Below are 11,943 nucleotides of genomic sequence, written 5' to 3' on the forward strand. Positions count from 1 at the left end.
AGAAACAACCGAAGCAGTAGTGTCAGAGACGACAACGAAAGCAGGGTCAATGACAAGAGAGTCAGCCATGGAGAAGAAGAAATGGAAAAATGAGAGAAGGAGGTTTGAAAGATCGACCTAGACTGATACCATGTCAAGAAAGTGTTTTGAGTGAAATTATCTTTCTCTTCTCTATTCAATATATTTATATACAAGTTCCTACCTATTAGATTGGTTCTCATCATATATTCACATTGGTTGTGAATTGACGATTTGATGTTAATTAAAGATCGCTTAATGAAAGTGCCTCTCGTATAAAGCAATTGCCCCATGTTCTTGCTAGCTTAATCATAGCCCTTCAAACAATAATTATAGAGTTCTTAAGCAAGTGACATAAGAGAGTGCACCAATAAACAAGTTCTATTCATTTCAGACAAGGAGAAGAGAGATAGAAAAAGAGGATGCTAGTGTCCTGGCCCTCTGTGGGCAGCTGGGTTTTGAGAACTTTTTTCTCTTAATTATAAGGGAAAAAGAAAGCTACTTTCTTGTCTTAATTGAGTGATAGTGGAATGTGGAGTCTACCTCTGATGTGAATATGACATTTCATTAGCTATCTAGGGGATCCTACATTCGTATAAACTATTGTCTGGTGGTAAATATGCACGAGACACCAAATCCGATCTTAAAACTGTGCATTCTTAAAACCATATTTTGGAATTGGCCATACATGCATTTAGATCTTTATTTATTTAGTTATTTATTTATTTCTGTTAGTAAGCAAAGTAGCAGAAAAAACAATGAAACTTCTTGACTCTTAAAATTATATCCATAAAATATTTGAATAAAATTTAAAAAAAAAATCAAAGACAAAAATTTTTCTATGGTTTTGATGGATTCTAACAAATTTTAAATTGGTTCGAATTAGAACCAATGGAGACCAATCTCATACCCAAATATAAGTTTACAAACCCTTAGATATATTACACTAAATGTCTCAAACATTGGCACCCTTAAATCTTACTGATTATGACAGTTGTGCCCATACAAGAAGGATATTGAGGCCCCCTCAGTTCATCAAAGACTTCTCATTGCTCTCCTATTTGTTGCACACTACTGCCTCCTTTGATGAGACTTGCAAACCATTCCGGTAACCCACCAATTCAACAGGGGGTCTGGATCATCTACCCATACATATATAGTCACGTATGATTAGGAGATGAAATATTTCCTTTTTCTTCCACCAAAAAAAAAAGAAAAAGAAATGTTTCGTTTTTCCAGCATGTAGAGACATAGCAATTCACCCTTAGACACCTTTTATATTCAATCAATTTACTGGGTGAGTCACCCATAGGTGACACAATCATCCATCTCAATGGATTCCTCGTGGACCATCACCCCGCGATGACCTTAGAGCGAACCCAAATAGAATAGGAAAAATTACATGATTATCCATTTTTGGGTTTCTCTTTACCAAATTATCCATCAAAAGTTTCAGTTAACAAAAATACCCAAAATTAGGTTTTCCTTTACAAAATTACCCATTTAAAGTTTTAGTTAACAAAAATACCCAAAATTGAGTTTGGGTTTACAAAATTACCTACTCAAATTTTTAGTAATAAAAAAAATACATGATTATATGGGGAAGATGAAGAATCACTATTTTGGGTAGTTTGTAAACGTAAACCTGATTTTGGGTATTTTTATCAACTGAAACTTTGGGTGGGTAGTTTTGTAAACCCAAATCTAGTTTTGGGTATTTTTGTTAATCAAAACTTTTTGTGGATAATTTTATAAAAAGAAACCCAAAAGTAGGTAATCATGTAATTTTCCCAATGGAATATTATCCGGACTATGGGTGTATCAGGAATTGGCAAATGATCGATTGACTGGGGCAATACCGATTTCAGGCCGATCCCATATCGGTACAGATTTAAGGATAAAAAGAAAAAAATCCAAATTTTTAAAGAAACCGGGACTGATATCGGATCTGCATCCGCCGACACAGATCCAAATGCAGATCCGGACCCATTGCTAAAACCGTTGTGGCCATGCGGACCATGGTCCATAATGCTCTGCTTCTCGCTTTCCTCCGAAGCTGAAGCTGAATAATGAATGGCAAATCCATTATTTTTCATCTAAATGGAGGTTATTTTGGTCATTTTGCTCCACTTCTGTGGGGTTTTTTCTCTCTCTCTCCCTCCAAGACTGGTCCGAACTAACAACTATATATTTCCGTGTCTCTGTAAAGCTGACAGCAGACACGAAGCAGAGATTCGAAGCTAAAAAGTGGAGAGATGGGGGAGCTAACCGTTGCTGTGGACTACAATGCATCGTCTCCTCCACAGTCTCTGTTAGAGAGGCTCAAGGATTACGGCCAAGAAGACGCATTTTCCCTCTGGGACGAACTTTCCCCTGAAGAACGACAGCTTCTCGTCAGAGATATCGGGGTAATTTGCATCCACTTCCAGTTCATCGAGCTAGATCCCTCTTTTACTCATATTTTCATACTGTTTACTTTTTTTTTTTTTTTTTTGTTTCAATTCTGGCTACTTTTTTTTTTTGTTTCAATTCTAGCTAAATTCCATTTATGGTTGAATTGATGTCTTTGCCACTGTAAATCATGTGGTTGTATGACTTGAAAGGAAAAAAAAATGTTCTTGTTTAATTATACCTGTTTTATTCAGAGCTTAGATCTTCCAAGGATTGATCGGATCATTCGCTGTTCCCTTCGTTCTCAAGGTGAATTTCTTTTATTTTCTTCTTTATATTGCTAATTTTAAAGTATAAAATCGGTTGTGTATGTGATTTTTGAGTTATTTTGAGATTTTTTAGGGCTTCCAGCACCGTCGATTGAACCAGTGCCAGAGACATGTGTATCTACTGTTGAACAGAGAACACTTGAAGAAAGAGAGAGATGGTGGAAGATTGGCTTGAAAGCTATCTTGGAGGGGAGGTTAGCGGTGTTGCTTCTGGCTGGTGGGCAGGTAGTGTTCATTTTTTAATTGAGTCATGAGCATGATTTTCATGTTGCAGTCCAACTTTCTCACCTAAGAAATATATATTCATTGATTCAAAATGAATGTGGCAAATATTAGAGTTAAACTGATCAAATAAAACTTCAGATGGTTTGCTCTGCTATTGATCACCGTTATTCTACTCCTCCCCCCTCCCCCCTCCCCCCTCCTTTCAATGCCTAGAAAAATACCAGGCTTATAAAAATGCGTATAGAAAGGGTTATTTAAATGAAAAGGGAAGGGTTCTTGGGTACTGGTGTCCCTTTTTTTGATAGGTAACTTGTATGTATTAAGAAAAAAGAAAAAACATAAAAACATAGAGAAAGGAAACCCCTACAACCTTTTTTGGGCAGACCAAAAGAAAGGAGGAGAGGTCCCTAAATCAAACACGACAAACCCTGTAGCAAAATTCTTGTTATATAGAAAGAAAAACTTTAGCAACTGGGAAAAGATACAATAAAAAAGTTAAGTAGCCCAATCACGTGATCGAAGAAAATACGGGGCACTTTTCATGGGATGACTTTTCCACAGAAAGCTTCTCAGGGTACTGGTGTCCTTTTGATGTATGTAGTTGGTTTTGTTTTGTTAGTTCATGCTGTAAGAAAAGAGAGCAACCTGAAGTGTTGTTGTCATTTTTTATATGTAGATGATAGCAGTACTTCTTGACTATTGAGTTTCCAAAAACTGGTTAAATTCTATTTTACCACAGCTGAGCATGTATGGTGTTAATTTGCATTGTCATCTGACAGAGTAACCAAAATGTTCCTTTAGAAACCAAATCCCCAATTAGTTCACATGAATAGAGATGCTATGACATCATAATTTACACTGTCATCTGACAGAGTGACCAAAATGTTCCTTTAGAAACCAAATCCCCAATTAGTTCACATGAATAGAGATGCTATGACATCTTCAATTTTTCATCCGAATTAAAGTTCTTCAAGATCTAACATTTCCGCACTGATTGCCTAGGTGATTAGTATGTGCTTGGAGTCTTCCCATGTTGTAATTAGACATCAGTGGGCTGTGATTAGAAAGAGAGAGAGGCTTCAGTGAGGGGTTTGAACCCGCTTTGGTTTCAAAAGGGGAAAAAGAAGAAGAGCAAGAGGAGATTGCCGCAACGATACAATATAGTAAAAGTTGGTAATGGAGTCATGGCATCTTCCAAAATTTTCTTTTCTTCTTTCTGATGGGTTTGGATTTCCCACATGATGACAAAGTTACTGAACCAAAAACTACACTTGATATGAGCCCATTATTCCCCCGCCTTGAAGGAAAAAAATAATGTTACATGTCTGAGGACTACATGCATTCTTATGTTGTTGACTTGTTGGTACTGTTTTTTTTCTTATTTATTTATTTTTAAATTCAAATAGGTTGTTGTAATTGGTAATACTGTCCCCTAAATATTTTCTGGTGTTTAAAGAGGATTTTTTTTTTTCTGTAATTTTTCCTTCATGTCATCTTATTGTATTCTTTAGTTACTTAGCTCTTGGATGGTTGCGCATCCCCCTTTATTTTATTTTATTTTATGCATTGACTGTACTAGTGTATGGACTATGGATTGTGAAGGAGTTCACGGAGAATGAAATTTTAATGCAGGGAACACGTCTGGGAAGTTCAGATCCGAAGGGATGTTTTAGTAAGTACTTACTGCATTTACTTGATCACCAGAAAAATTTAATTCTACTTGCTATTCTTCAGCTGGTGACTCACATCTTAATACACACTACTTGTTATCATTGGAAAGGAAGGTTGGTTGGATCCTCTTCCTTGTTCATTTTTTCTGTATGGTAGTAAAGCTATTGCATCTTGAATTGAGTAGGGACATTTAATGACGGAATCTATTTTTATAGAATGGATCTGTAGGCCTGAGCTAGCTTGTCGATGGTGATTTGATATTTTGATATCCATGGTTTGCCTCTCCAATTTGTGGTAACTTGCTGGAGTTTCCATTCTGTGGATTTACATCCATGGCCTTGGTAAAAGAATACCAATTCTTGTGTCCATGTCCAGTAGATTTATTACATGATTTCAATCCACCACTTGGTGCTGATTGCAATGGGTACTCTTTTTTCTTCTTGGGTAAAAGTTACAATGGGCACTCGAGAGGTGCTTTTGTTGTCATATAAATTTGGGAAATTCTGAACTTTGGTTCTGCCGCTGGCATGACGTGGTTGGAGAAATCTGATCAAATTATTGATAGGGATTTTATCTTTAATTCTATGAATAACAAACATTTTATATAAGCTAAAGGGACTAGGTGCGAGAAACAGTATGAGGTAAAGGGGAGACAAACAGTACGTGATAAAAAACTACATTGTCTAAATTATCTGGAATCATCACCCATCGCCAGATTATGAAATGGGATACTTGCTGATACATTCCAGACATGGAAAGTTCATCTTGTACGTAGTTCATGGACCTAAGCATCCTGTGGAACGAAATCATCAAGTATGCGATAGCATGATTCTTCCTAAGAGATTGGAGAGATCCTTAGGGCTGCCCCTTTTTATGATCATCTGCACCAAAATACCCCTCTAGCATCCTAAACACCCCCCTGCTGCTAGTATAATTTTTTATGGTGTGATTAGTTACTCCCCATGAGGGTCATAAGTCTGCACTCCACAAGTAGTAAAAAATGAGTTAAACCCTTCTACCTCACATAAAATTATTGTGGGTTATCATTATTAAGAATTTACAAACTGGCATTACCAAGATCACTAATGTTCTTTAGTTATCCAAAATAAAGTTGTATTTTTGTTTATTTATTTATGCTGAAACGGCAAGATAAAATTTCATTCTCATTCATGTGAAATATTTGAATGGAAGCCCATATCTTTTGGATTTTAATATTTTCATTTTAGAGAAGCATGATGTTAGTGTTCCCCAAACTTTTCTCACCCTTTTTGTATTATTTATCACATTTACATAAACCTAAATAGTTCCGTTTGCTTATACCTTTCATATTCTTTTGCCTCAGATATTGGTCTTCCATCAGGAAAGTCACTGTTTCAGCTTCAAGCAGAAAGAATTTTATCTGTTCAAAGACTTGCAGCTCAGTCTGTAAATGAGGGTGAGTTTTTCTGTTTAGATTTACTACTCTTCAATTTCATCTGACATGTTATGCTGATGATTTTTTCCCTCCTGCAGGCTCGGCTGGTTTTGTGCCAATACAATGGTACATAATGACTAACCCATTCACTGATGATGCCACACGCAAATATTTTGAAAGTCATAAATATTTTGGCCTTGGACCTGAGCAAGTGAGATTTTTTTTTTTTTTTCAAAATCTTTTTCTGTTGATGTTCGTTTAGTCATTGTTCAGTTGTTTGCTCTTATTTTCATGTAAACTCTCTGTTGAATGCAGGTCACCTTTTTTCGGCAGGGTACCATCCCCTGCATCTCAAAGGATTGTAGATTTATCATGGAGACTTCACATGGAGTAGGCTCTCTTTTTATCTTTAATTCTTATTACTTTAAATGTATTTATATATGTTTTGGATTTAAGATTTAAATTCAGCATTATCGACTACAACAATTCTGAAATGGAGTTTGTTGCTTGATTGATGCGTACTTTACATATTTATTGAGTGCCATTAATTCAGTCCCAAATTACTATTATGAATCTTGCTAAGGTTAATGTACATAATGGTCCTAGCAATTTTAGAATAAGTTAAGAAGGAACTGGAACAATGGTTAAAATGCTTTCCTGACTGATTGAGGAGGAGAAATGTTTGTTAAAGTTTCTTGAGAATATATGCTTAAAAGGATTATAATATGAAAGAAAATTGTTTTTATGCGAAATCAGTATACCATTTGTTAAAGTTGTCAAAAAGAGATTATGTGATGTCTGAAAGAAGTTAGGATTTTCCTAGAACTAGGGTTGCAAGTATTGAATGATACAAGCGACAATATAGGTGGGTAGATATTTAGGTTAAAAGGAGTGGATTGATATTATATATATATATATATATATATATTTTGAGGGAGGGTGGTGGATTCTTAAACCCATAAAACTAGAAAATTCAATAGCGGAAATTTTATGCCTCTCAAACAAGAACTGAAACTGATATGAAATTGTAGGAAAGAAAAGATAGAAAAGATATGATCAGGAGTCACCACCTATTCTGTAGAGCTGGTGTAGACACCTAATTTTGTCCACTCCTGACAATGATGAATTACGGGTGAGGATAAAGCTTGTATTCTTTCTTTTACGAAGGAATCTGATTTTCAGTAGAAGCCCAGTCAAACTCAGTAAAACCTAGTCAGACTCTAGCTACCCCCAACCTAACCCACTGTGCTATTACCTGAAAAAAAAAAAAAACACCACTATGCATGAATTCGTGGAGTATGGTTGAATGCAAAAGAGGTCAGGAATCCAAACCCGATATTGTTTAATATCCTGAGTGTATTATTAATGTTTGTACCATTTGATGGCCTTATTTTGAGTTCTGTTTTTCTCTTTGAGCTAGTTTCTCTTCCATTCTGTCAATGTGATTAATTCATACACCTGATTTTTGTAAAGCCAGGTTGCAAAGGCACCAGATGGGAATGGAGGTGTTTATTCTGGTATGAATTTCAATTATAATTTGAAACACATTAACTCAATTAAGTTTTCTTGCTTCCTATTTATTTTCTACTTGCTGAGGAAAAGTGCTGATTTCTTCTGTTGGGCTATTGATGTATGAATTAGCTTTGAGGTCTTCAAATCTGTTGGAAGATATGGCCATGAGAGGTGTGAGATATGTGGATTGCTATGGAGTTGACAATGCATTGGTGGGAACCCTTATTTTATTTCTCGTTGGTTAAGGAATCAAAAGATTTTTTTCTTGAACCATCTTTATTGATATCTGTATGCAGGTCCGTGTTGCTGATCCAACTTTCTTGGGATACTTCATTGAAAAAAGTGTAGCTGCAGCTGCTAAAGTTGTACGTAAGGTAGCTACTAATTGCTAATGCTATTGTCTTCAGTCATCCAAATCTAAATTGGATTTTGGATTTCAGTGTAGCTACTAGCTACAAGTTCTGTATTCTTTTGATTTCTGCATCCTGAGTGTGCATGGAATGTATTTTTTGGGTTGAGGTCTGAGTGCCTTTTTTTTTTTTTTTAATCTTTGAACACTTGTACATTATTTTCTGTTCTATCTTCGCAAAATTTCTTTTGAATTGCCTATAAAAAACTGAAAATCTAGATAGGATGTTTGCTTTGATTTTTTATTGTACATTCTTATCAACAACAAACTCAGCCTTATCCCAACTTAATCGGGTCAGCTACATGGATCCGTGCAAAACAAAGTAGGGAAAACTGAGGTCCAAACAGAAAAGAAGAAACAAAGAAAATAAGAAAATAGGAAATGATAAAGAGAAAGGGCAGAGAGATGAAAGTAAGAGGAAAAAAGGCACAGCCCAGCAAGTTAGGAGAAATTCAGCTAAATGGGGTCGGCTACATGGATCCTTGCCATCCAATATAGTTTGGAAAAAGACAAAAATAATAATGTAGTTTGGCATTTAGAAGCTTGGTATCATATTCTTTTCATCCCTTATGGTATTTCCGTATCATTTTCCTTTGGAGAGAAGCTTGTTAAATCTTTCACTATTTGGTTACTCTTTGATGATGTAAAGACAATAATGGTTAGATTGTTGTAAGGTAATTAGTCAACTGGGCTGATTTGGAATTGGTAGTAAATTTTGTCACATATGTTTCACTTAAACAGGTAAGGCGGCCCACTTGCAGTTCTGGTTAATTCAAGTAATTTTTTGGTTACTAGAATTTTTTTTTTTTTTGATGAACATATGTTCTATTTGTTCTATTTGACACCCTGAGGTGAGATTATGTTAGGATTCTGGTTAGGAAATATAAAGAGGATATAATTTTATAAGTGGAAACAAAGTTGGAAGAGTTGGATTTTCACAGTGAGGAAATAATCATTTTGAGTGGGTTGATTGGTTGTTATTAGGGACCTCTGATGGATTCTTAGCAATATGGAATTGCTTGAAAGGAATAAATCAGTTTGTTGGAGCCTCTCTCTTTTTCTGTGGTACTACAAAGTAGAAGAATGGTTTGAGTGGATGGTAACTAGTTTATATGGCAAAATAATGCAGCAAATAGAATTACTAGATAATGTGAGATTTTGGAAGGAAAGGGGAGCTATAGGAGGATGATTTCATTATTGTGAAATGCTGTGATGAGAAAAGAGGATTATGCAGTTAAATAACTTAAAGGGGTTATTTTATTAGAAATAAACTTCAGGTAAGGTTATGAATATGTTGGGCCTTTGATCCTGTGTCTTTTCATTGCAATGGACCACTTTAATGGGTCTAAAATATGGGTAGAGGCTAGGCATACGGGATTAGTTGAGTTAGAGTCTTTATTTGTTTTACTTGTTATTAAGTGTTTTCGTAAGGCTGGATTAGGATTTTACAAGTCCAGTCCTGTTTTGAGTCAGTTCCCTTAATTATTTCAGTTTCTTAGTTAGTTTAGGTTGCCTTATTAGTTAAGGATTGGGTTAGGAATTTTCTTTTCATTGTTTGATTCTGTCTTTGAGTCTTCTATATAAGTTTTGTAAGGGGGCCTAGCATTTCATACGAATTTTGATTAGTGAAAAGCTGTCTTTGCTGCTCTTCTCCATTGGTGAAGAAACGTGTTCGATCAAGGTTCCTTGTGTGTGATCAAGGTAGATTGGTGTTTGATCCAATCGATACCTTGCAGTGTGAAGCCCTAGTGGATTGTTCTATTGTTCATGTTTTGAAGCTACTGATCTAATACTAGATTTACTGATTATTTCATCTTCTATTCTGCCATTAACAAGTAAGTTCAAGTTCTGAAATTTCTGCAATCTCCTTGTTCTAGATCGGATTAATAAGCAAGGGGTTTTTTTTTTTGCATGAATTCTGTTTAGAGCAATCTGACCGTTAGAATCATGCCATACTTTGTTTGAGTGTTCATCATCCTAATTCATGAACTCGATTTCAGTTTGGTAGTCTTCTGACGTACTTATCTCGACATATTTGATATCTCCCATTCTTCCCTTGACCCCCCTTTTCTAGTTACTTATTTATGCATTATCAAGCTACTGTTTTATGATCTTTTTGCTATCCCTATGCAGAATCGATTGACAGAATTCGAACCGAATTCTGATTTCTGTTTTGGTCTCTTAGAAATTACTGTTTTACCTTTTTCCTATTAGAATTAGGATTAGTCCATTTTTGTTGATCTGACCATTGAATCAATCTTAGATTTTCAGGAAACATTCTGTCCCTTATTTATGGAACTCGATTTGAATATCAGTCTGTTCTGACCATCTGATTTGCTGTTATATAAATTCTCCCATATCTGAACTTATTTTTTGTTTAAAGATCTTGTCTTTTGGTACTGTTTTGAGTCTTCAAATTCAGTATTACATTAGAGGAGCTCATAGTTGGACGGAGGCTGAAATATTATGTATTATCACAAGAGATTGGTGGGAGAAAAAATCCAAAACCTTTTGCATGGATCCTAGTATTTTATATTTTTGACACTATGCTACGGCGTCCCCTAGTAGCGACATGAGACTCTATGACCCGGGTGTGGTGGATAGTGAGCAAGGGTCAACTAGTGCGTCTCCTGTAAGAGGCACACTGCTTCGATGTTTGTTTGAGGAAACAGATCTAATTTAGCATTCAATTCTCACTGTAGAAAATGCTAGGTGTAACACATGGATTATTCATATTTTTTAGATGGATACTCTAAGAATATCGGTAATAATAGATCTCTTGCAATTTTTAGGACCATGTGGAAATCTAGTTAGAGCTTGTTTTGGACTTGGAATCTATGTTAGTCCTCTTTACCTCTTTATTTCTGTTCTTTATTTTTGGGGTTAAGCTTTAGCAATATTCTGATCTTCTTCTTTCCCTTTTTTTAATTAATTTTTTAATTTTTTTACGAATAATGTTTATACCTGTTTCCCTTAATCAACTTGGTCACAGGCATACCCACAAGAAAAGGTTGGCGTGTTTGTTCGACGGGGTAAAGGTGGCCCACTCACTGTTGTTGAGTATAGTGAATTGGATTCTTCATTGGCGTCCAATATCAACCAAGTGACTGGACGTCTTCGCTTTTGTTGGAGTAATGTATATTTTTTACAACTTCCTTGGATATAAGCTTTATTTTATTTGTTATAGGAAAACGCTTTTTCTGTGTCTTTGCAAAACACCCCCCAAATGTTTTTGTTTTCTGTGTGTCTCCAACTCCTCTTGGGCCAAAATTATTATTATTTTTTTTTGGTTGAATGGACCAAAATTCAATTCATCAATGTAAATACTGTTTAGAAAGGGCAGTATTCTGCTTAAATTCTCCTCTACACCCAAAAATCCATCCAACATTCACTGCAAACCCTGAATCACTCCCTGGTAATTTCCTCCAGTGGAAATTAACCCTTCTGTCCCTGATTAAACCACTTTCTCCACAAATTTCTCTCAAATTTTCTCTGTCCAGTTATAGAAAGCCGTAGGTCTTATCTATCATTATGTTCTTCTATGCACCCTTTCGAAAAATTTTCAATGTTAAACTGGTTATGCTTTTAGTTCTTCTTTAGGTTGTTTATAAGTTATAATACTTTTTTTCCAATTTGCACTTTTCAGGTCTGCCTGCACATGTTTACTTTGGATTTCCTGAATCAAGTAGCAAATGGTCTCGAAAAAGATAGTGTGTCAGTGACACTTCACATTTCTATCTTCTCTTTGCCTTCCTTTTCCTTTGTGCTTGCATGCCTGCATGTGTGTGGATCTCTGTATGAGTGGGCATGAAGGGCATGTCTTGTTGGTTATTGCTGCTTTTAATGGAATTCTGTTTTCATGCAATCTTGAACTCTTGTCACACTTTTTCTACTAGGATGCTTCAAATAATTGTGGGATTTTATGAATTTGGAACAAGAGGGAGATGGGGGATTTCGTCGGGGGGGGGGGGGGG

The 11,943-nt window shown here is 35.7% G+C and overlaps 1 protein-coding gene across 1 annotated transcript in view; it reads left to right on the forward strand.

Moving 5' to 3' along the window:
* Nucleotides 1-2,210: 2,210 nt before the first annotated feature.
* Nucleotides 2,211-11,943, forward strand: part of LOC122094102 (UDP-N-acetylglucosamine diphosphorylase 1-like) — a 14,399-nt gene continuing 4,666 nt past the window's right edge. Inside the window, exons 1-12 of the mRNA XM_042664771.1 lie at nt 2,211-2,426; nt 2,664-2,718; nt 2,812-2,963; nt 4,596-4,635; nt 5,977-6,069; nt 6,147-6,259; nt 6,364-6,438; nt 7,526-7,565; nt 7,690-7,772; nt 7,857-7,934; nt 10,962-11,105; nt 11,616-11,683. Coding sequence (XP_042520705.1) covers nt 2,274-2,426; nt 2,664-2,718; nt 2,812-2,963; nt 4,596-4,635; nt 5,977-6,069; nt 6,147-6,259; nt 6,364-6,438; nt 7,526-7,565; nt 7,690-7,772; nt 7,857-7,934; nt 10,962-11,105; nt 11,616-11,683 — 1,094 coding nt within the window. The 5' untranslated portion in view covers nt 2,211-2,273. The remainder of the gene's footprint in view (nt 2,427-2,663; nt 2,719-2,811; nt 2,964-4,595; nt 4,636-5,976; nt 6,070-6,146; nt 6,260-6,363; nt 6,439-7,525; nt 7,566-7,689; nt 7,773-7,856; nt 7,935-10,961; nt 11,106-11,615; nt 11,684-11,943) is intronic.

This window comes from Macadamia integrifolia, chromosome 11 (genome assembly GCF_013358625.1).
Source record: "Macadamia integrifolia cultivar HAES 741 chromosome 11, SCU_Mint_v3, whole genome shotgun sequence".
Classification (NCBI taxonomy): Eukaryota; Viridiplantae; Streptophyta; class Magnoliopsida; order Proteales; family Proteaceae; genus Macadamia; species Macadamia integrifolia.